This window comes from Danio rerio, chromosome 17 (genome assembly GCF_052040795.2).
Source record: "Danio rerio strain M-AB ecotype USA chromosome 17, GRCz13ab, whole genome shotgun sequence".
Lineage (NCBI taxonomy): Eukaryota > Metazoa > Chordata > Actinopteri > Cypriniformes > Danionidae > Danio > Danio rerio.
Window position 1 is genome coordinate 21313432 of NC_141037.1, and position 23571 is coordinate 21337002.

At 36.0% G+C, this 23571-nt stretch overlaps 1 protein-coding gene across 2 annotated transcripts in view; it reads right to left on the reverse strand.

Moving 5' to 3' along the window:
- ryr2b (ryanodine receptor 2b (cardiac)) overlaps positions 1-23571 on the reverse strand; it is a 119809-nt gene that overhangs the window by 66549 nt on the left and 29689 nt on the right. The window contains exons 29-50 of one of the 2 annotated variants that reach the window (NM_001442678.1): positions 22942-23267; positions 22498-22612; positions 22219-22379; positions 21221-21380; positions 20850-20936; positions 19466-19692; positions 16970-17789; positions 15148-15348; positions 13405-13510; positions 13170-13310; positions 12734-13010; positions 11089-11203; positions 10811-10943; positions 10186-10289; positions 9965-10100; positions 8254-8431; positions 8059-8167; positions 7739-7859; positions 5709-5878; positions 3925-4148; positions 1477-1567; positions 1247-1387 (exon numbers count right to left, since the gene is read on the reverse strand). In NM_001442678.1, the coding sequence (NP_001429607.1) occupies positions 1247-1387; positions 1477-1567; positions 3925-4148; positions 5709-5878; positions 7739-7859; positions 8059-8167; positions 8254-8431; positions 9965-10100; positions 10186-10289; positions 10811-10943; positions 11089-11203; positions 12734-13010; positions 13170-13310; positions 13405-13510; positions 15148-15348; positions 16970-17789; positions 19466-19692; positions 20850-20936; positions 21221-21380; positions 22219-22379; positions 22498-22612; positions 22942-23267 (4143 nt within the window). Of the gene's footprint in view, positions 1-1246; positions 1388-1476; positions 1568-3924; positions 4149-5708; positions 5879-7738; positions 7860-8058; positions 8168-8253; positions 8432-9964; positions 10101-10185; positions 10290-10810; positions 10944-11088; positions 11204-12733; positions 13011-13169; positions 13311-13404; positions 13511-15147; positions 15349-15626; positions 15730-16969; positions 17790-19465; positions 19693-20849; positions 20937-21220; positions 21381-22218; positions 22380-22497; positions 22613-22941; positions 23268-23571 lie in introns of those variants that run through there. The other variant, XM_087289352.1, reaches the window with a different exon arrangement.

Genomic DNA, 23571 nt, shown 5'->3' on the forward strand with positions numbered 1-23571 from the left:
AGATTCAACAAGGTACCGTAAATATTCATCAGAAAGTTTGGTCCATATTGACTTGATGACATCACGCAGTTGCTGCAGATTTGTCGGCTGCACATCCATGATGCGAATCTCCTGTTCCACCACATCCCATAAGTGCTCGTTTGGATTGAGAACTGGGACCGTGGAGGTTATTCGAGTACAGTAAACTCATTGTTATGTTAAAAAAAACGGTGCGAGATGAATTGCGCGTTATGACATGGCACGTTATCCTGTAGACGGGTACACTGTGGCCATAAAGGGATGGACATGGTGAGCAACAATACTCAGGTAGGCTGTGGCATTGACATGATGCTCAGCTGGTAACAAAGGGCCCAAAGTGGGCCAAGAAAATGGGCCTCACAACATTACACCACCAGCAGCAGCCTGAACCACTAATACAAGGCAGGATGGATCCATGTTTTCATGCTGTTGACAGAACTGCCGCTCACTGGATATTTTCTCTTTTTCTGACCATTCTTTGTAAACCCTAGGGATAGTTGTGCATGAAAATTCCAGTAGATCAGCAGCTTCTGAAATACTCAGACTAGCCCATCTGACTGGTCTGAGTATATTGACCATGTCTACATGCCTAAATGCATTGAGTTGCTACTATGTGATTGGCTGGTTAGAAATTTGTTAACGAGCAGTTGGACTGGTGTACCTAATAAAGTGGCCAATGACTGTATATATATTTATATATATTGTGTTTATATAGTATTTAAAAAATTATTATATTTTATTTATTAATAAACAAATATGCAATGTTTATTTGCCTTGTTTTCAAATGTTTTTTTTTGTTTTTTCCTGGAAAAAAACACAGGGACAAATTATTTATAACATTCTCATTCCAAATCAGGAAGAATATTTGGCATCTGGTGGATTTTCGAATCGACATTAATCATCCCAAACTTACAGCACTTGCGGAGACTTATTTTTAAGGAATAATTTGTCATTACTGTGAACAAATTTACTGAAACCGCTGTTATCTTGAGCTGATCATGAACAAACCTCACTGTGCTGTGAATCAAATTACATATTCATGTAACTATGATGCAGTCTTTGTGATTTGATATTGCATTCCTAGGCAATTTCAGAATGAATAAAAAATATATTAAAAATTATTATCCAGCGCTGATTTTTTTGGGCTTTGGTGTTAATTGTATCCCGTTTACATGATCTATGTGTAAAAAAAACAAATATTATGAAAGCGATTTCTGTCTTTTCTCACTTTTTTGGCAAGAGCACTGAATATCCCCCAAAACAGCCTCCTGGTCAGACAAAGTTCTTCCTCTGAGGCGGAGCCAAAGTCACCAAATCCATAACTCCGACAGTAGTACTTCCTGCTTTGCTCATAATGATTGGTCAACAGCTGCAATTAGAAGAGATCACAGTGATAAGTACAAAAAAATCCATGAGCTTTGCTTTTATTGAATGCTTCGTTTTCACTTTAGTTTAGACCTTAAGTGGCATTTTGGAGTTTTCTGGAAGCTGCGGGACGTCAAACACAAGATTACGCAACAGAGGCTGCACCATGGAGGGCTTTAGCTTTCTGTGGGGACAAAGTTTCATTTGAAAAATATTAATATAGAATTCATAAAAATGCCATATAGAATTTTTTTTATATGTCTGATTTTAGGTCAACAAAACCAGGAGAATTTTTAAAACTGCACTTTTTTATATGCTTTTTTGCTGTTTGTCCTCACAACAAACAGACTAAAACCAGAAATGTTTTGAAAACTCCAGCCAGGATGAATATTTATGGAAAGTTTTCACCTCAGGACATCAGTGAGACACTGTTTAGTCCTCTCTGATTGTCTAACACAACTGATTTCACATCAAACACAGATACTCTGCAGCAAACAAATTGTGAATTCTATGACATTCGCACTGTATTTTCATTGACTTGTATGCAATTTACTTACAAAAAACACACTCTGACACTTGCACCATTTTGCACATTCTGACCAGACACATTTTTACAATTACTCTATATTAAAAAAAAAAAAAACATTGTGCATTTATGAAGTGTGCGTTACACAGCTGAGAAGTCTTGATAAACCACGTGTAGAAACACTTTCTCTCTCTCTCTCTCTTTCTCTGTACAATACATTTCAATTCAATAATTGCTGTATTGCCATGACAAATGTTACAAATGTATTGCCAAAGGATTTATAAAGTTTACATAAGGAAAAAATTATATATATATATGCATCGGTGTCAGACATTCGCAGGGATAGAATTAGTAATTTTTGGCTAACAGGTGAGATATCTTAGAAAATCAGAAAAAAAGGACTGCAGTATGTATTACAGGGGTATGTTCACGACATAATACGCAACCGATTACAAAATAATTGATTCAAAACTGAAGCTAAAGCCTCGTTGCCTCGTACACTAACCATTCAACAGCTTAGTTCATGCATAGCAGGATAGGTGAAAATAATCTATAACAACAAATTAAACTGTGATTTCTCTTTTTTAGCTAAAAAGCCTGATAAACTAATCGTGCAATGAAACATAGCGTTACTGGCTGACGAGGAAACACGCATGAACAGTGCTTCTACATAAATCAGAATATGTGCCAAATATTAGCCTCATTGAACAATAGCAATGTACAGTACCTATAACTGTCAATATGTTTGAGTGCTTTTTATACAGTTTCTATTCTAATTTGCAGTTAAATTTAAAGAAATGAATAAATTGAAATGCAAATCAAAGTATAAATAGCAGAAGTGAACAAATAGATTTTCCCTACCAGCAAATATTAATCTGTCACCAAATGTAAAAGCAGACACTAACCCATTATAACGCCGTCACCAAAGACTAAATCTCCAAAAGCCAGACAAAAACATTGACGAATTGTAGCTCTAACATGGACATGAGGGTTATAAATGATTGAAAAACAGCTGCAGGTAAAGTATATTGATCGCAAGTGCTCAGTTTGTGATCACATCTCTGTTTTGTTGTTGATATGTAATTTTAAATATTCGTAGCTTGAAACAGATGGGTCGACGTAGTGTCGCTGGTTCGAGCCTCGGCTGAATCAGCTGGTATTTCTGCGTGTAGTTTGCATGTTCTCCCTGCGTTTTCGTGGGTTTCCTCCGGGTGCTCCGGGTTCCCCCACAGTCCAAAGACATGCAGTACAGGTGAATTGGATAGGCTAAATTGTCCATAGTGTATGTATGAGTATGAATGAGTGTGTATGGGTTTCCCAGTGATGGGTTGCGGATGGAAGGGCATCTGCTGTGTAAAACATATGCTGGATAAATTGGCGGTTAATTCCACTGTGGTGACCCCTGATTAATAAAGGGACTAAGCTTAAAAGAAAACGAATGAGTGAATAAACGAAACAGATTGAAATATGGCTGAATTGTGCTGCTTTCACGGCCCCTCACATAGCTTGATCTACGCTGGCATTTCTCCCCTTGGGTTTTAGGTTTTGGAAAGGGAAAAAAATCTACCACCCTGTCCAAACTTTAGAATACCGGGTATCAGATCTGCACAATCCATATGCACAACCTTTTGCTTGCTTCCCTTGCTCATAAGCTTGACAGACCTCCAGTGCGTAGCTACAGTTGCTAAGCCATAATTGATGTCTGGCAGTTTTTGGGTGTGGCTTAGCCAATTGTGAGTCAATTGTAGGTCACTTTGGATAAAAAGCATTAAAGACTAAATAATGCTAAATGACTATGTACATGTAAATACTTAATTCCCTGTTTGTTGTGGAACCAACTTAAAAGTTTCATTATCTCCGCCTGTTCCCTTTAACATGCATCAATGATTTCATTAAAAATTAAAGCAGGGAAAACTCTTGATAAAAAAAATACACTTATATGTGTGGACATAGCCTTAAATGGCTTTTATGGTATCATATGATCAACACAAAAAAGCAAGGTCAAATATGCTGACCCGCACACTGCCAGCAGACAGTCCTGTATGGCTTCTCTCTGGGCCTTGGTGAGTCCGCTGGCTTTAGAGAGGCTATAGACACCCTGCAGCAGCTCGTCCACCGGCCCGCTCCGTGAAGATGAGGAGTCACAAAGCAGAGACGAGTATTTACTCAGCAGCGGCAGAACGGCCACACATAGGTATCGATTGATGGCCAGTGCCATGTCTGTTCCACCTAACCCTGTCTGCAAACAGAAAACACATTAAGATGTTAAAGGACAAAAAAAAACTTTGGTAATCAATAATTGTAATGATAAAAGTTTCTTAAGCAGCAGATATGATGATATTTGGAGGATTGTGACATAACCTATGTCAATCACCTATATGTACAGCATACATGGACATTAAAATCACCAAGAATCAACATTCTGTCATGTTTCAGTGAGAAGTCCTCCTTAAAAAATCAGCAAACTCATTTAAAAAGTTTGTGTTGTGCTTTGGAGGGCGGTACATCAAAGCAACCAAAAGCGTGAGGTTCATCTCCAACGTAAACAACTGCAGCTCAAAAGACCGATAGTCATTTGTCACAACTAAGCGGCAAGGAAAAATGTCTTTAAAAAATAGAGATTAGGCCTCCACCACGACCAGATTTACAAGGAGAGTTTAAAAACAAACAATTCAGGGGTAGCAGTTCAGAGAGAGAGCTTTGATCTCCAGTGGTAAGCCAAAGCTAGGAGATAAATAAAAAAATCCAAATCGCACGATGAAAAAAGTTCATTAATTATTAAAGTCTTATTTACCACTGATCTGGCGTTTATCAGTCACATCCTGAAACGAGGCGGATTATCAGAAAGCACATCAAAGTGGAATAAGCAATATTAGAAACTATTTTTCACCACAGTGTCAGACTTCAGCATTAAGGGGCATGTCTAGCAACTATAGCAAATATATTAAAAAGGCGTGGTCTTGAGTTATGGGTATTTGGTTGTTTTGGTATTGTCAAATAACAACATCCTATAGCAGAATTTGCTTAATTTAATTTAGTACACATTTAGTGTATTATCTGCAGAAAATTCAGCTTGTCTCATCAATAAATAAATTAACTTTGAATTATGTGGAGAACATTTTTGTAAATCAGCATTTTTTTTTATATTATCGACAGTTTGTGTATACACAACAACAGTTAAAGTTATTCTCATGAATTTTATTGGGTGATTTTACATGAATTATTATGAGACTCAATGTTCACGTCTAGATACTGTCTTCTGTCAATGTCCTTATTTTTACAACTACTGGACGCATAAAGCAATGGTGTGACTTGTTTTAGAGGTTACTGATTTCTTTTCTGTTGCATAAAGAGTTGTTGAAACATGTTGAACAGACAGAGCGGTTGAAATATGTAGAACTAAGAATAAAACCCCCTTTGAAACCCCCTTAACCTTTATTTTGGCATCTACTGCAGGGCTTGGACCCTTAATTAGATGGGTTAGACCCCACATGCTCTAGAATTTTTAGTAAACAAAGGTCTTATATTTCAGCTTTGTTCCTCACACAGAACAATAGTTTGACTTCAAAGCACTTGTAATACAGCACATGAGTAGAATGTACTGCTTTGGTCATGCTTTATGACATTTTTGAAGATCAAGATTACACTATACAGAAAAAGGCACCACAGACATCTGAAACATTTACTTTGAAAATGACTTTTTTCAGATGAAATAAAGGTCATATCGGTTTGAAATGACATGTTAACATTACTTAAATTTGCCAGAACATTTACCTACATGAAATATCTCTCCACTTACAGTATCCATGTTAACAGCAGCTTTCAGATCCGTCAGGAAACCAAACTTCAGTAGACGCAGCACGAACTGCTGATCCTGAACTCCATAAACCCGGTCCAAAAACAGCACCATGGCTGCTTTGTGATCCGGACAAAACATCCGAGACATGTCCGGTTCGACCACTAGACCATCTGAGTATAACCAGCACACAATATTTTCAACCACCAATTAATCACAATAGACTTCAAATAGACTTCTTAAATAACTCTGCCAGCAACTAAATAAACTATTTAAAACCCAACTTAGACTTCCTCGTTAAAAGGGCTCACGTTAAATTGAAAATTCCCTCATAATTCACTGTACCTCATGTGGTTTTAAACCTTTATAATTCCTCACAGGCGACACAGTGGCTCAGTGGTCAGCATTGTTGCCTAACAGCAAGAAGTTTGCTAGTTTGAGTCCTGGTTGGGTAAGTTGGCATTTCTGTGTGGGGTTTGCATGTTCTCCCTGTGTTGGCATGGGTTTCCTCCAGTTGCTCCAGTTTCTCCCACAGTCCAAAGACATGCACTACAAGTGAATTGATTAGACTAAATTGGCCACAGTGTATTTGTGTGAATATGAAAGTGTCTGGGTGTTTCCCAGTGCTGGATTGCAGCTGGAAGGGCATTCGCTGTGTAAAACATATGCTGAATAAGTTGGCAGTTCATTCCGCTGTGGCGACCCCTGATAAATAAAGGGACTTTTTGAAGAATGATGGTTACTGGAACCCATTTACATCCTAATAGTAGAAAAAAAATACTATGGAAGTCAAATGGATCAGGCAACCATTGTGTTTAACATTAGAAAGAAACTCAAAGGAAGAGTAAATGATGAGGTAATTTTCATTTTGGGTGAACAATCCCTTTAACTTGATCACGGTTTTTAAAGGTTCAAGACACCCTGTAGTACTTTTTTTTTTTTTTTTAGATTTTAACAGATTTGTATGTGCTGAGCATCATTTAAGACAATGTTAGCACCTGTTAGCTTTAATTGTGGGGGGAAATGGATCATTTGAAGCTTTTGTCTGCTAATTTCATCTTCCGGGTTTAAAATAATTATTGGGATGGGATTAAAAATCGGTGATGTAGAGCGCATCTGCTGGTAGAGTGATGGTGCGTCGGTTTCTCATTATTATTCATAGCTTAGTTTTCTTATCCCATGAGAAGACCCTGCTTCTTAATTATTCATGACTGCACATGCTTTCTGATGACAGACTAATATGGACAGACCTGCCAAGTTAAGACAGAACACAACATGCAGTATTTAGTGGTTCATGAAGGGTCTTTGCGTTTGTTTCCATGATTCACAAAGTTTTTTGCTTGGCTTTCATGATGCTGTCACCATGCTGTACGATAATTGGAGAATGGCGTACTTTTTCTTTTATCGGTTGAGTTTGTTACCATTCAGACACATCGCCTATCTGTGCTGCCGTGTTTGCACATATTTAAAATCCTCCAGATTATCGGCAAGGATAGACAAGGAAAGAGACCTGCTGTACTGCTATCCATGTTGTCTGCATTCAGATCCAGAATTTAGGAGGAGAGAAATCCTCCTCAATAAACATGATTATCTTTATAATGATATAACAAATTGTGGTCATTATGAAATTACAAACAGCCTATATTATACAAAACAGCATTAAATTACTTACTGTTTATTTCTTTGCATTTTAACTTTGTAAACTCTAAAATCATGCATCTCCTCACATTTTGTATCAGATTTTTTTTTATCTTGAGCTGGTGAGCCAAAAAAAAGCTCTTCTGTTTCCCCTGCTCTGTCGGCCAAGCCCACTTCTTCCTCTGCTCACGGCACTTCACACCCATCACGAAGCATTTTTTGCAAAACTTTTGAGGTAGACTTGAACTGAAAGAGAGGGGTTTCATGGCTCTTCAATAAAATAAATAGATTTGGAAAGATAATTTAAGAGTCTGAGTAAATGTATATTTACTTAAATTAAAGTGGCAGCTCTCTCTCATAATACACACACACACACACACACACACACAAAATACCTGAGTTCACAACAGGTAAACTGAATGGAATATTGATGATTCCTTCCAGATCCTCTCTGGGAACAAGAGACCTCAAGATGGCCCTGATTCGAATGGCCTCACCTTTCCCTGCTTCTATGAGCTGCAAACCACATACAAACACACACACACACACAATAGAGATGCCCATTAGCAAACCTTGAAGAGCCTTTAAAACCTTTAATGAAAACTGACTGCACCTTGAAAAGTAGATAAAACCAATAAGCCCTTTCCAACTCAATCCTTCAAACACATTACATGGCTCTTATCTAGCTTTCCCAGCGGGTCCCCGAAACACTTACATGCGTCTCAGGGGCGCAGCGACCCAACAGATCAATCAGAGCAGAGTAGAAGGTCATTATGGCATGTCCCATGTGGATGACGTCATGATCATCTTCATCGAGTGTGTCACTAAGAGTGCAGGTGGGTGCAGAATAAGGCATAAGCATTGAGTGAGAACAAGCTCTGACAAGATTAAATTGACGCACATAACTCACAGTGTCCTGCTGGAACTGTGTGCAGTGGTTCCATCTTGCTGGTTGGATATCCTGATGGCTTCCTCCATGGTTGCTAGGAGACCATTTGCCCCCTCCCCTCGAAGGGCAGGGCCAAAGCACTCGGGTCGGCGAATCAGAAGCCTAACCACCACGTAAGCGTTTTCCTCAACGCTCTCACCTGTAGGAGAAGAACAACCAATGGGAACCAACCAGAAGTGCTTAATTAGGCTTTAGTGGTTCAGTGTTCCAGTTTAAGGATATGTTTATATAAGAATAATTTTGGTTTTATTATATTTTATAGATTATTTTTAAGTACACACATTCACAAACCTCACAGGCCTTTTCCAGAATAGAACTTACAATACTTTTCTAGCTGTCAGTTACTTCAAACTGAAATTGAATGCTGAAAAAGATTCTTGGAGAGACATAATAATAATAATAATAATAATAATAATAATAATAATAATAATAATAATAAATAAATAAATAAATAAATAAATAAAAAGAGAAACAATAAAAAAATCACGATCGCCTCACAACAAGAAGGTCACTGGTTCGAGCCCCAGCTAAAGCCCAGCTTGGCAGTTGGCATTTCTGTGTGGAGTTTGCATGTTCTCCCCGTGTTGGCGTGGGTTTCCTACGGGTGCTCCGGTTTCCCCCACAAGTCTAAAGACATGCGCTATAGGTGAATTGAATACGCTAAATTGGATGTAGTATGTGTGTGTGGATGTAAGAGTATATGGGTGTTTCACAGTGTTGGGTTGCGGCTGAAATAGCATCCGCTGAGTAAAACATATGCTGAATAAGTTGGCAGTTCATTCCGCTGTGGTGAACCCTGATTAATAAAGGGACTAAGCCGAAAACGAATGAATAAATGAATGAATGAATGAATGAATAAATGAATGAATAATAATTATAATAATAATAATAAATATATACAAATAAAAATTAAAGAGAAAAGGATAAATTAAGCAAATAAAATATTAGTAGGGCATTATTTTATATGGTCATTAAAGAATAAGTTAAAGGGAAAAGATAAAGCTTTTTATGCATTGAGCTCATTTTATTGAATTGCACAAATACTTGTATGTTAGAGTGACCATATTGTAGTTTTCAAAAAAAGGGGGGGGGGGGGGGTGAGGGTGGTGCTGGAGAGTTCACAACAATAAAACTGTTACTGAACTTTTATTTTTTACATAGGTACAGGACCGATTAATTGGGCGTGCAACAAGGTGTGGCCAAGAGGTAGTAGGTTTTAGAAAATGTAGAAAACCGGTCAGATGCATTTTGTTAGTTCCAAATAGGACAAGTCTGGGAAAAGAGGATGTATGATCACCCTAGAGCAGTGTTTCTTAACCACATTCCTGAAGGACCACCAACACTGCATGTTTTGGAGATCTCTTTTGTCTGTTACACCTATAACAGGTCTTCTAGTCTCTGCTGATGATCTGAATCAGGTGTGTTTGGTTAAGGAGACATGGAAAAGGTGCAAAGCTGATGGTTCTCCGTGAACATGGTTAAGAAACACTGCCATACAGTATGTGCAAAAATAAATTATCAACAACTGGCCTGGCATGCAAAATACAGAACTTTAGACATTTTTTTTAACAGAAAAGATTTATGGTCAGGCAAAGTTTTTAAATCAGACAGAAAATCTTTTAATTTTTATTACATCATTATCAAGCAAACACACCCTAAAACCAAACATTACCATTGCAAAATACTGCAAATCGCAGGAAGTCCAGGTAGCGTTCTCCCTCTACAGGATTCCAGCCAATATCTGGATACCCTTTAGAAACCAGCAGAGCACAACTACGCAAACCACAGCCTCCCAAATACTGCACGACCTGTACAAACACATTGAGAAAGACCAGTCCAGTTCATTATTGCAAAAATCAGAAGGAATGTGGAAAGGAGATGAGTGAAACTTACTTTCTCCAGGTCCGCCTCTGTAAGAGAAAGCGCCAGCTCGTTGTTGTCCATGACTGAAGCAGCCGCCACATCCAGAGGAGTTGATCCTCGCATGGAGGGAGATGCTGACAAGAAAGATCACATTTACTTTTGTCTACTTCCTTAAAAATGTTCAGACTCCATGTTAATGCGCTCTATGCACAGCTAGTGTTTTCAGACAATGATAAACTTCCAATGAAAGGTTTATGTGACTATTTTCAATTTCATAAGGTGTCTTGTACAGCACTGATGTTCTATTGTAATTGAAATACAATCAGTTAAACAGACTTAAGCATTCATTTAGTTGTTCAAGCGTAAAACCAGATGAAGACATCAGTAGAAGCAGGCGAGCGCAGAAACTCCTATATAATACTGGGGTAAAAATACATTTGCATATTTTAAAGATAGAAAAATTGAATTTAATGCAGTGCTTCTTGTCCACTCTGAGACCCACTTTATATTGTATCAGGCAGTGAAGATTGCTGATTTTTAAAGAAATCAATAGGTCATTTTGTAATGGCACAACAGTTCACCAAAAGTGCTTGGTCTGGCTGACAGAAAATGAAAAGTCTCGGTGCATATAACCCTTTGGAATTAAATCACATACCAAGTCCAACATTGCCATTGTCCAGCAGGTAGCTGAGATGATCAAACATGGCCTTCTGGTTCTGGCGACTGATTCGACAGAAATAACACAAGAAACGACAGCAGTGCGCAACCATCTTAGGGAATATGATTTCCTTGATAGCAGAGGAGCAAGAGAGTGAAAAAACACACATGATTTAATGATTTCAGTCTAATTTATGAGGGTCAATTACTCAATTGACTTTTGACTTCAGTAATGAATTATAATGAAGCACAAGTATTTGATCTAATTATGATTACCTTGGATTCTCTAGCATCAAGGACGTTCACCATCACCTCCATGACAGTCTCGTGCATCCCCAGAGCTCTCATTAAATTAGGATGCTGATAGAAAACTTTATTGTTCATGATGTCACTACATAAGAGAAAACACAGGTGTCAAATAGAGGATAAGACTGGTTTGAGCACGACAGTCCATCAAAAACATTGAATCACTGAAGTGTCACCTCTTTAAGCAATGTGTCCAAAATTGTAGTGTATCGTTTTGTGGCTTGATTTCATCAATTGTGATGAAGTAATTCTAGACTTTTAATGGTAATGAAGTTCATTGTAATAATTCATTGTAAAATAACTTTACAATGAATTATCATCATAAGTTGGTTTTAAAAGAAGCTCTTACATTTACCAAGGATACAATATTGGGTAAAGCCTATATATTTTAGTATCACGTGATTTTTAAAAAAATCTAATTTTATAATTTGGTGCAAAAAAATATACAGGACCAATTTTATTTACAATTACTTTTTTTGTGTACAATTTAAATTATTATTATTTTTTTTTTTTGATGAACAGAATTTTTTAAAACATCCATTTTTTTATGAATTCTTGCTTAATAATTAATTTCTTTTTTTTTAACTGACTTTTTTTTTACTGACCCCAAACTTTAATTAATGTCTAAATATGTCATATATATTGCATTTTATTTTTTATAATGCTTTGGGTGTTCAAGAAGTGTAAATATGACTATGTGGGGTTATATGACCGTTTAAACTTAAACATTTATAAGCTAAAATTTCATTTCCACTAAGTTATAAATAACATTTGTAATTTTATCATGTGATATTTTACATACAATTTAAATATAAATACAAAATCATTCTACTCACGACATTTGATCATATCTCAAATAAAAAGTGTAGTACTGCCTGAACTAAATAAAACATAAAATTAAACATATACATTTACTACACACTGGTGCTTGTCAAAAATCCAGATCTAGAGATAATTAAATCTGAACCCTGCTCTGTTTTATATTTTATGTGCATTATTTGTGTGTAAGGGATTCAAATTAAGGCATTGTTTTAATAAGCGTGTCAAACCTGTAATCTTGTTAGTATTGTATGTCTTATTCAGCGGTCAGTAATCAGGCGACACTATTCACGGCAGAAAGCATTTGAATGAATGAGGATGTCAGTTCCAAAAAGAAAAAGCTGACAAAGAAAACAGCTTTCAAAGATGATGGGTCAGAGAAGTTTCTTCAATCTAGCACAAAACTGTTCTGTTTGATTTTTAATGAGACAGTTAGAGTTTTGAAGTGTGGAAATGTCTACAAAACAATGAAACAAACATTTAGGCAGCTGTTGGAATACATTTCTCACCTTGCACTGCTTCGTATTTAGACTGCCTCTGGTTGTTTTTTTCATTTAAAAAATGCTGACAGTGTCATTTTGCCACTTTTGCACTTGTTATTTATGCATTTAAAAAAGCAAAAGCCACTCATGTCTTTTTATTAAATGTGCATATTAAAAACAAGTTTTATTAGACCTATGAAACTGAGGAAAACTCATATTTGGACCTTTGAATTGAGACTTTGAGAGCCCCTGCTGTACACTATGCAACAAGTACAGTACAGCATTCCACTCCAAACACAGTCATCCGCTCTCACCCCAGTCCTCTGATCATGCATTCCTCTTCTTCTTTGCCCATCCTGGCCTTGAGCAATGAACGGATGCATGCTAGAGCCCACTGAAGGTGAAGAGTGTCTTCCACAGATGTCTGGCTGATACAGTAAGCCTTCTGTAGCGGCGCAGACATCTGGCCATGCAGACCGGCATACTGTTGATGCAGCAGACTGAAAACAGCGCGCACCAAATCTGGGTCTTCAATCGTCTCCTCCTGAGCCCAGTGCAGCATGGTTTCTGATATCAGCTGCTGCAGAGACACTGGAAAAAAAGAGACGTCTGGTTCAGCTTGCATTCGCTCATCTGGCGTGTAATTGAAATAACCTGTACAGTTTTATGAATACAGGTTCATAACATAACAACGTGATCCCAGTATAATGAAAAAGATCATTTATGAAAGCCAAAAAGAGGCTTTCCTACCAGGTTTGCTCGCTATCTCCTCAGGCAGGCCTGACATTCTCCTCTTTAAATGCATTATTTTATCCACTAGGCCGTGGAGATGATTCCTGATTGACAGGTCATCCTCATTCTCATTCTCTGAACCACTCTCTATCTCAATTCCTGATTAAACAAAGACACGGGAATAAATGCTTCACGCATGAGAGGTCGAGATGCTGGACAATTATGCCACCGATTGTCCTAATTGTCTGCCTACCACAGTGGCTCATTAGATCCTGATGGAATTCCCACATCAGATCTTGGATGTCCTCTGGGCAAGGACATTCCAGACAGTCCTCGCGAAAGCTCAGCATCATGTTTATCTGAACAAAAAAGAAGGATTATTAGGGACAGTGAAATGACTATTTACTGTGTTTTTTGATTAGTTGAAAAATAGATTCATTTGAAGATGAAACAGCTATTCTGGCTTTGTTTGGACCCACACTTTAAAAAATGCAGAGCTCCACACAAGTAAGTTGTCCCAAAACAAATCAATTAACTTAATTGTTTTTACAAATACAAGTAGATTGAACATAAAACAACTACACCTGATTCACACGGGGCTTCATCGTGAACGCTTCACCAATGAAGTTAGTCCGCTATCGGCTATTGCCTGAGCTTTGCTATTTGCATAAAGCTATCAGATAACTGACGCTTTCGTTGGCGCTTGAAAAGTTCCCAACTTCTACAGCAAGCGACGGATACACAATTCAGTCTATCATCACCTATTCATAGTAAATGGGAAGCGTTGACACCGACGGCCCATGTGAATGGGGCGTTAAGTTGTCCTACAAAAAAAACACTTAAGAATTGTGTAATTTCAACTCATTTTAAATAAGTAGTTCAAAAAAGCAGCAGAGGTTATTTTTAGAAAGTAGTTTTGATGGTAAAACAAACTTCTTGTCGAACTGCTTTATGAATATAATATCCAGTGCTTAATTTGTGAATTGCGAGGTCCCGCAACAAATCGGGGTAATGGATCCAGCATGTTACGCATGGATGGAGAAGTGTTGTGGATAAAGGACGAAAGTAAAGAGCAGGGCGTTGTCGCGGACGAAAGTGAAGAGCAGGGGGTTGTTGCGGACGAAAGTGAAGAGGGTTGGGGAGTCGCGGAAAAAAGTGAACAGCCGATGGGGGAGGAGGGCGGTTGAGGAGGCGGATCAATAAAAAGAGTTGTAGGATCAGATTTCAGAGGTGCCAGATCCGGATCCGATGTGTTCCGCCACAAATTAAGCCCTGATAATATCACATTTGTGTTAGTGCTTACATGGTGATATTCTGAAAAAATAATGATCTTGCATGTGTGATATTTTTATCTTATATTTTTTTATATCTTACAAGTATAAAAAATGTAGAAAAACCCATGCAGGGATACTTTTGACTTTCAGAATTTGAAATATAAAGTTATTCAACATTCACACTCAATGCTCTTGGACTCTCAAGACTAGTTTTTGTTTGTTTTATGCAAAATGAGTGACACATTAAATGTCAGCTTGCACTTTGTTCAAATCTAAATTTGTCTTTTTATTTGGTTTTTGTATTGGCATTCAATTGTTATGATCTAATGTAAATTTAGCTTTTTTAAAAGGACCCCAGAAATAATACCTACCAATGAAGATCTCAATAAACAGATAAGCATGAACAGTAGTTCAACTATAAACATTTAAGTAAATCAACAATGATAATAATGTAGATGATAATCTGCATGATACTGGTTTATGATCGTTTATAAGTGATCATGATTACAAAATCATCCAAAAATCACTTAAATCTGATTTTCTCGTGTAGAGCCCAAGATAAAAAATTTAGAAAAATGGTGGAGTAACAACAATATTTGAACCAAACTGACTTACAGCTGATGCACATCTCTAAATCTTTTCTTTTGTGCTCATACAGGTCTGTAAAATCATGAAAACAGTTGATGACAGAAGTCTACAGTTCAATCCAGTCAGCCTCTGACCTGTTCTTGAGGTGGGGAACGAAACTCTTTGGTTTTGCGAGCAGTGAGAGCAGCGGACATGTTGAGCGCATCCACAACTTCATTGTAGCGGAAGCGCTGGTCCTCTTGAAGATGACCTACAAAGTCACCGGAGAATGATATCACCGCTTCGACTCTGTGACGAACTTGGCAGTCACACAAGTACTTCAAAAGTTGGCAAACCTGATGACGACAAAGAGAGAAAGATAGACATAAAAAGAGACAGAATGGCGTCAGATAAGGGCACTCGTTCATATGTCAATTTAATTCATTCAGCAAGAATTCATTCAATTGATAAAAAATTACAGCAAAAAAAAACACCTACAGTGCTCAGCATATATGAATACACCCCTGACAAATCTATCTTTTAAATTAATAGGTTTTTTTTGTATATCATGTCTTTGAGGGTTTTTTTTTTTCAAGATTTTACAATAATTCAAACTCCAATACCCAAAACTTACCCCAGACAGGTTTAGGGAAAAATCTGAGTTAAATAATAATCCTTATTTAAAAAAAAAAAAAAAAAAAAAAAAAAAAAAAAGAATTCTAATCAAGCACCAGTTCACATTCCACAACTTCATACTTCCAAAATGTTAAATTAATAGTTTAATAGGAAGCTATGTTATGTTATAGAAAAATATTAAATACAAATTTATAAATAAAGAAAAATCAGAGAAGAAAAAAAGAGAAAAATTTTGTAGAAATTTTGTAGGTTTTATTTGATTTGCAATATTTTGCTTGAATTTAATTGTATTATCTTTCAATTTCTAAATATGTTTGGTGACTAAAATATTGTTTTAATAAATATATCTGTTTTGTATAAATAAACCAAAATAAATTGCCTATATTTACTGAGAAATTAATAAAAATATTCATTTTCAAAATAGACTGACCTCAATTATGCTGAGCACTATACATTTTTTCAGGGATTTCAGTTTCAAATGCTTTTGAATAGATTTGAACCCAGACAGAAATTATTAGAAACATATTTAAAAAGTAATAACAATTAAGCAATATTAATAATGAATAATATTCAAGCAATAATTCACCATTATAGATTGCTTAATAAAGGAATAACACTATTAGGGGTAGGAATAACAAATTGGCCATGACAGGAATATAGTACATTTTATACTATAAACATATTATATTAGTTCTCTTTGTAGCTATGGAAAAATTAAGAGACCATTTGAAAAGTCTCAGTTTCTCTAGTTTACTCTGTTTATTAGGTATAAGTTTAAGTAAAATGTTGTTTGTTTCAATGTATAAAGGTCTGGTAACATTTCTTCAAAATGTCTAATAAAATATTGTTATTTAGAGCATCTTTTTTTCTCTTTTGAAAAACTATGTTCAGAATAGCAAATACTTTACCCACCAATTTGCTGTAAATAAAAATGCGGCTTCTAAACTCTTTTAAGAATAAAATATTGATAATGTGTTAAATAAAAACACAATCTGAATCTGATTTTTTTTTGTTATTTTATGCAAATGGTTTAAATGACAGCATTTATATTTTATATTTAAAAGAAATGTAAATAACTTATATGTTACTCAAACCCATATTAAATAAAAATACAGAGAAATTGATTATTTTTAAAGATTTGTAAGAATTGTAAGATTATTTTCTTTGAAATCTTATGAATATCAAGAAAACAGAAGTGTGAGCATAAGAGACTTTTTTTAAATATCTTCTAAGCATCTGACAACTATGTAAATTCAGGTAAATTGCGACACTTTTCCTTGGTCATCTCAACCTAAACTTTGATTTGGTGATGTTCTCTCTCATTGAATGATCTATGCTGACCTGTAACTTGACAGCTTCTGGCAGCTTCATCTGAAGAAGCACATCATATTTCCAATCTCCTTTCTCTTTTTCCTCTGCACCTCCATCTCTTTCTCCAAGCTCATCTGTCTCTTCTGTTCTCTGTGTTGCTCTCATGTACTCGCTCGGCAGGATGAGACTAAACACAGCCTCCAGATCGGCCCCCTGATACACACCCATTAGAAGGAGAGTGTGAATCAAGTTCAGCAGAGGAACCAGCAGGAGCTCAACACTTCCCCCTGTGGGATCCCTCACACCCTGTCCCACCACCATCACTGCTTCCTTTAGCATTGCAATCACAACAGCCTTCAAAACATCCAATGGGATCTCTGGACTGTCCTGGCGCAAACTACTCCACAAAACCCTGCCTTCGTCTCCATCCACCAGATCAATTTTATTATTAGACCTGATGAAGCAAGGTGATGTGAAGTGCATTTTGGGCCATAACGAAGTGCTGCGGTCACTCCCTGGAAACCTCTCCACCTTTTCATTGCTTTTGTAGAGGGTTATGGATTGTGTGTTTGTCATTGGCACAATGTATTCATGATTCATGGTCTGCCTGGCACTGGCGTGGGCGTCTAGGTGGATGTTGATGAGGAGGTTGTAATAGCTGGTTCGCAGGTGGCCTGGCATTCTGGAGCACTGCAAGGCAAATAAGAGCTGTGACTGGTCCACGTGGCTGCAGAGGGCGTGGCTTACGTGTGTGTTTCCATGAGCTGAGAGGGCAGAGTAAAGGAGGAGGGTGTGGTTATGGAATTTGAGGAGATCATGTGATTCGGAGAGTTCCAGAATGTCCACACACCTGGAAGAAGGAGAAGGGGATCTTTTTTATGCAGCTTGGAAAACATTTGTCACGATCGCCAGCAATCTAGACCTTGCAGATTGGTGGAAAACATGCGCTATCACCAGGACTACAATTCTGCCACTGAAATAAACTACAAATTCTTTTATTCCCTATTCTCACACACCTGTCCTAGATTCCTCTTGATTGCAAACACACAGCTGAAACTTGTGAGAACTGATTACCCAAACAATAAACAAAACAAAGGTCAAAAACCACGGCAGGCAAAGCAAGACAAGGAAATGCAATGCTCACTTTCAGTTCAACAGGACTCAGCAAAGATGTGTGTGAGCTGTGTTTATAGTCTGGGTAATCAGTCCGCACAAGCTTCAGTTATGTGTTTACAATCAAGGGGGATCTGGCACAGGTGTGTGAGTGCGGGGAATGATGGGATTTGTAGGGGCAGATTTGTAGTCCGCGTGATGCTTTCCAGGAATCCGCAAGGTCTAGATCGGTGGTGATCGTGACAGTTATATTTATTTCCTAATTTTAGTTCATGGGGGAATTACCTGGAAACATTACAATGCATGAGCAAATGATTGTACTAAAAAGACCAAAGTGCAAGGGTCAGGAAGAAAATAAAATAAAGATTATTGGAAAAAAAAACACTGTGATTTGAAAATACTATTTTATAACACGCAAAGACCATTTTTTGCTAACACATTAACATAAGGCTTAATTTGTCAATATCAATGTATTTACTAACATTAACAAAAAATGAACAATACATTTAATACAGTATTTATTCATATTCATTAGAAAATGAAATTAAATTTGATCATTTTTGTTCTTGTTAACTTAGAGTGCATTACTAATGTTAAGAAGCACAGTTTAGGATTTTAATAATGCATTAGGAAATGTTAATTATTATTAATAAATGATGTGCAATAATTTTCATTCTCAATTCATTTCAGTAGATATATTAATTAACATTATAAGAGTCTTATTGTAAAGTGTTCAACATTTTTTCTTACAATACTAATTGTGATTTAAATGACTAAAAATAGTTTCACAATTCAGCAAAATCTAAAGCAGACAGTCATTTTTGAAACAAAAAAATAAAACTGCTGTTTATTTGCTGTTAATTACAAATTCGATGAATAAGCCTTAAAACATTTCAGTTTTGTTTTTATGGTTTAAATATTAAATATATTTAAAAAATCAAAATTATAAATTTTAAAATACACCATAAAACCTATTTTGTTGCTGTGACATATACATTTTTTTATTTAGAAAATTATGAAATCCCATTTTATTAAATGTCATGTGTCTGCAATTCTAACCTTTGTAGAACTTTTTATTATTACACACATCTAAATTCCAAAAACAAATTTTATCAATTTGTATTTTTAAACAGCAGATTTAGGGAAAATTAGATTAAAGAGTCAAAACTAAGACAAATGTCAAATAAGGGAAAACAAAGGTTATAGGGGAAAAACACTAAACATCAAACAAAATCTATTTTATTAATCGTGGTTAAAGATAAGTATTAGAAAACTAATTCAAAATTAAAAATGCATCAAAATTTCATATTGTTAAACAACATATCTAGAATTTAACTGATAAATCAAAATTTTGTTCTAGATCCATTAAATGTTGAGAAATGTATACACTGTGAGCATCATGCGACCTCTGACCTGCTCTCTTCAGGAATGTACAGCGTCATGATCTGCTGGATGTGAGAACATTGAGCTCTCCAGCCATATCTCTCCTCCAGACGGCTCATTTCCACAGACTGTGTGTGATCTGGTACTCGAGTCCACCGTGTATGTGTTAGGTGCTGAACACACAGTCTAGGAGGACACTGAGGATTCGCATTTCTTCTCTCACTCCGAAAAACTCCCGCTGATAATGGCATCACATTCTGTGGGGGTGACAGTACAAATTTTCAGACTGCAGCAAATATGATATATGAAATATAGAACAAAAGCTCAATTCATTTGATGTTGCATTTATGTGCAGGCCATGTTTCCATTATATCAGAAGAAGACATCCACTAAAATGACATGCAGTGTAACAATAATTGATATGTCAACAATGTTGTCAGGTATATTTAAAAACAAAAAATTTAATGACGCCATGTTAGAACTCTAAAGAAGATCAGTGCAACCCTAAAATACCAAAATAACTATCAGTTTTAATCTGTACATTAAACCACTATCTTTCAACCACTTTAAGTTGCACTTATTTTTCACCAATATGTTTATATTCATTTGTATTACAATCAATTATTATTTTACTTATATTAATTTAATTCCTCCGGGTGCTCCGGTTTCACCCACAGTCCAAAGACATGAGGTACAGGTGAATTGGGTAGGCTAAATTGTCCGTGGTGTATGAGTGTGAATGAGTGTGTGTGTTGATGTTTCCAGGAGATGGGTTGCGGCTGGAAGGGCATCCGCTGCTTAAAACGTGCTGGATAAGTTGGCGGTTCATTACACTGTGGCGACCCCGGATTAATAAAGTGAATAAGTGAAAAGAAAATGAATGGATGGATGAATAAATGAATGAATGAATGAATGAATGAATGAATGAGTATTAATTTAAAAAGTATGTTGTTAACAATAATGTTGATGTTTATTTTTGAATAAATTTGTTACGCTGTATGACAACGGTACATTTTTTTACATTTCAAGTTACTTGAAATACAACATTTAATACACTTTCTATGTGTATAAAATCACTTTTATTAATTGTATTTGTGCATTATTTGTGTATTAAATCTATATTTTTGCATCATATTTGTACTGTAGATGCCAAGATGGAGTATATAAGTGCGCAAGAAAAGTCTTGTTTTGATTATGATCTGTACCTCTGTGCTTTTGCTCAGCCAAAATGGAGTCCTTTTTAAAGAAAGATATATAGTTCTTTCTAATTTTTTATTTATTAATGCCTGAGCATTTCTGGCAGCTGAATGTATTTTTTGCAAGTTTACAAGGACAGCCATTGGGCTGAAAAAAGCACGTTTTGGAGATTTATTTGGTCTAGCCATAAAGAACAAAACTGATGTGTTGGGTTTACCTTGATACAGCCGAGCTCAAACTGGAAGACATTAGAACTGGTGGCTTTAGCAAATACCGCAGGGAAAAGCTTGGTGCCTGGTTCCACCTACAGATGAAGAGACTTTGCTGAAGTTGAAATAAAGTAACATAAATGTCTAAACAAGGAAAACGAATGAGGAGAATTTTATCAAATAAAATATCTATGTATAAAAATTGTTTGTGTAACGTTAAGGCTAAAACCATGATCTTTTCCATGAATTTTTATTATGTACTGATTATGTTATCACACCAATAAATAACAACAGTAAATAACCTTAATGGTGCAAAAATATATATGAAATAAATATCTGACCATCAGCGTCTCCACTTCAGAGTCAACTGAATGTTTACCTGGTAGTATGTTGTGATCTCCTTGCCGTTTGCAGTAAATGTCAGAAGGCCTGTGGCTGTGTCGACCAGACATCCAATCTCCAGTCCATTGCTGCTGCGACTGTGGGATAAACTACTGCCCTCTGCTGCACAAACCATGTAACAGCTGCTCCGCTTCACACTAACAGCACACAGTTCATTTACAAGAACCAATTACATACATATCATTATTTAGAGCATGTGTAGAATATTTGAACATTTTTATTCTGTTTTATGACAATTTTATTAGTTTATGGGGGAAATATTTTCTTATATTGCAACTTTATTCTTTGAATTTCCCACATAAATATTAATTTTAGTTAGTTAACAGTGCAACGTTTTTCATCTGATGTTTAGAATTTAATTCAACTTTATTTGAAATAATACAAATGATAGATTTAGAATAACATATCTATTTTATGTCTGCATATACATTTTTAGGTTTACATCATATATTGTTGAAATGTAATAGCACAGTATGGTACATATTTATGTGTGTCGACTGTGGTGTGACATTTTTTGACTTTTTATTTCAGAACATTATTTGTAAATGTCATAACTACAAATTAAATAAATAATAATTATAAATAATTACAAATAAATAAAAATAAATAAGCACATACATTTACCTCATAAAATTACAAATAAAGAAAAATAAATAAAAACATTCATATACCTCAGAAAATTACAAATAAATAAAAACAAATAAACTCTGTTTATTGTGTGCATAATTTCAATATATATTTAATTCAACTTTATTTTGAATATTAAAAAATAAAGAATTAAAAATAATATATACATAAACCACGCATTTTTTTTACAGTTTAACAGTTCTACCTACTGAGCCACCATGTCGCCCCAGCACATTACTTACCAAAATTATTTGATAATACAATAAATTAATAAATAAATAAATTGTGTATATATTTGTGTGCCCGTGACACTTTTTCACACACAGACAAAGCATACGTAAGTCTTACCTCTCATGAACTTTGCCCCATTCATCCCCAAGAGTGACTGTAACGGTGCAAATGCTGTCTAGGTCAAAGCTCACATCATGGTGGCTGAATTTAGAGGTCACCCAGCCCACCCAAACACAAGAGGGCTCCTGACTGAAGGGGATTCTCACAGAGTAATAATACTGCAACGAGAGAGACTAAATAATGACAAACCTACTCAAACTCAGTACTGCCCTTATCAAACCTTTCATGCAGTGATCTAGCAAAAAACAGGTCAATAAGAAGCAAATTATTGCTTACCGTAGTGCAACGAACAAGGCGGTTTTCTTCATTTTTCTCAATAGCTAGAACTTCCTCCAGAAGACGTGCTGATGAGTGGCTGGTGTTTAACTCCTGTTTCTTCTTCAGCATAAACCTACAGCCAAAAAATCAAGTACATAAATAATAAAGAAAGTTCCAGTCAATAGCTGGCGTATTGGGTTTCAAGAGGCAAAGTTGTACAAGAGGACATTATATCAAAGGGTTAGTTCACCCAGAAATGAAAATGAATACTCTACATTTTCCAAACATATTTTAATTATTGTTTTTTTCTGTTAAACACAAAGGAAGGTAATCTGAAGAATGTTGGAAAATAGTAGCTATTAACTTATATATTTCCAACTATGGAAGTCAACAGAAACTCATAAATGTTTGTAACTACTTGAGTAAATGTTGATTTTTAAGTAAACTGTTTCTTTAATTCACCTCTGTTTGAGTCTGGATGGCTTCTCCTGACTGTGGTCTTTGTGATTATTGAGTTCATCTCTGGATCCTGCATATCTGTGAGCTTTCATTAGCAGCTCAAAGTCAGAATCGACTTCACCGTCCTCTGGATCTCTGAGATGACAGATCGCAGCACTGCTGGTAGGCACAGAAGCGTCACCAGGACCGCAGAAAACCTGCGCACACTCTATCGGCATACTGAGACGGTAAAATCCAACGCTGCCTGAGCCTCTTTCTTCATGTCCAAAAACCCTCTTAGTTACTTTTAGACATGGGGTGTTGTTGACGGTTCCATCAACGCGGAGCACCTGAGTAGAAATTTGAAGTATTGAAAATATTAAGAAACCATGAAATTTTTGAGGACGCTCCAAAACAATCGGTAACACAGTGGTGGTTTGCTCTAAACAGAGGATATCAATATTATGTAATAAATGATTTAAAAATGTGAACACCGGTTATTTTTAACACTTTATTTAACCAAATATGTGACGTATATCTATTTGAAGCAAAACATTTTTACCAATATTGTGTATTTGTGTTCAGGACATTTAATTTTTTATAATATAATATTTGCATATGTCTTGTTAGTTACAAATATATCATAATCAGATT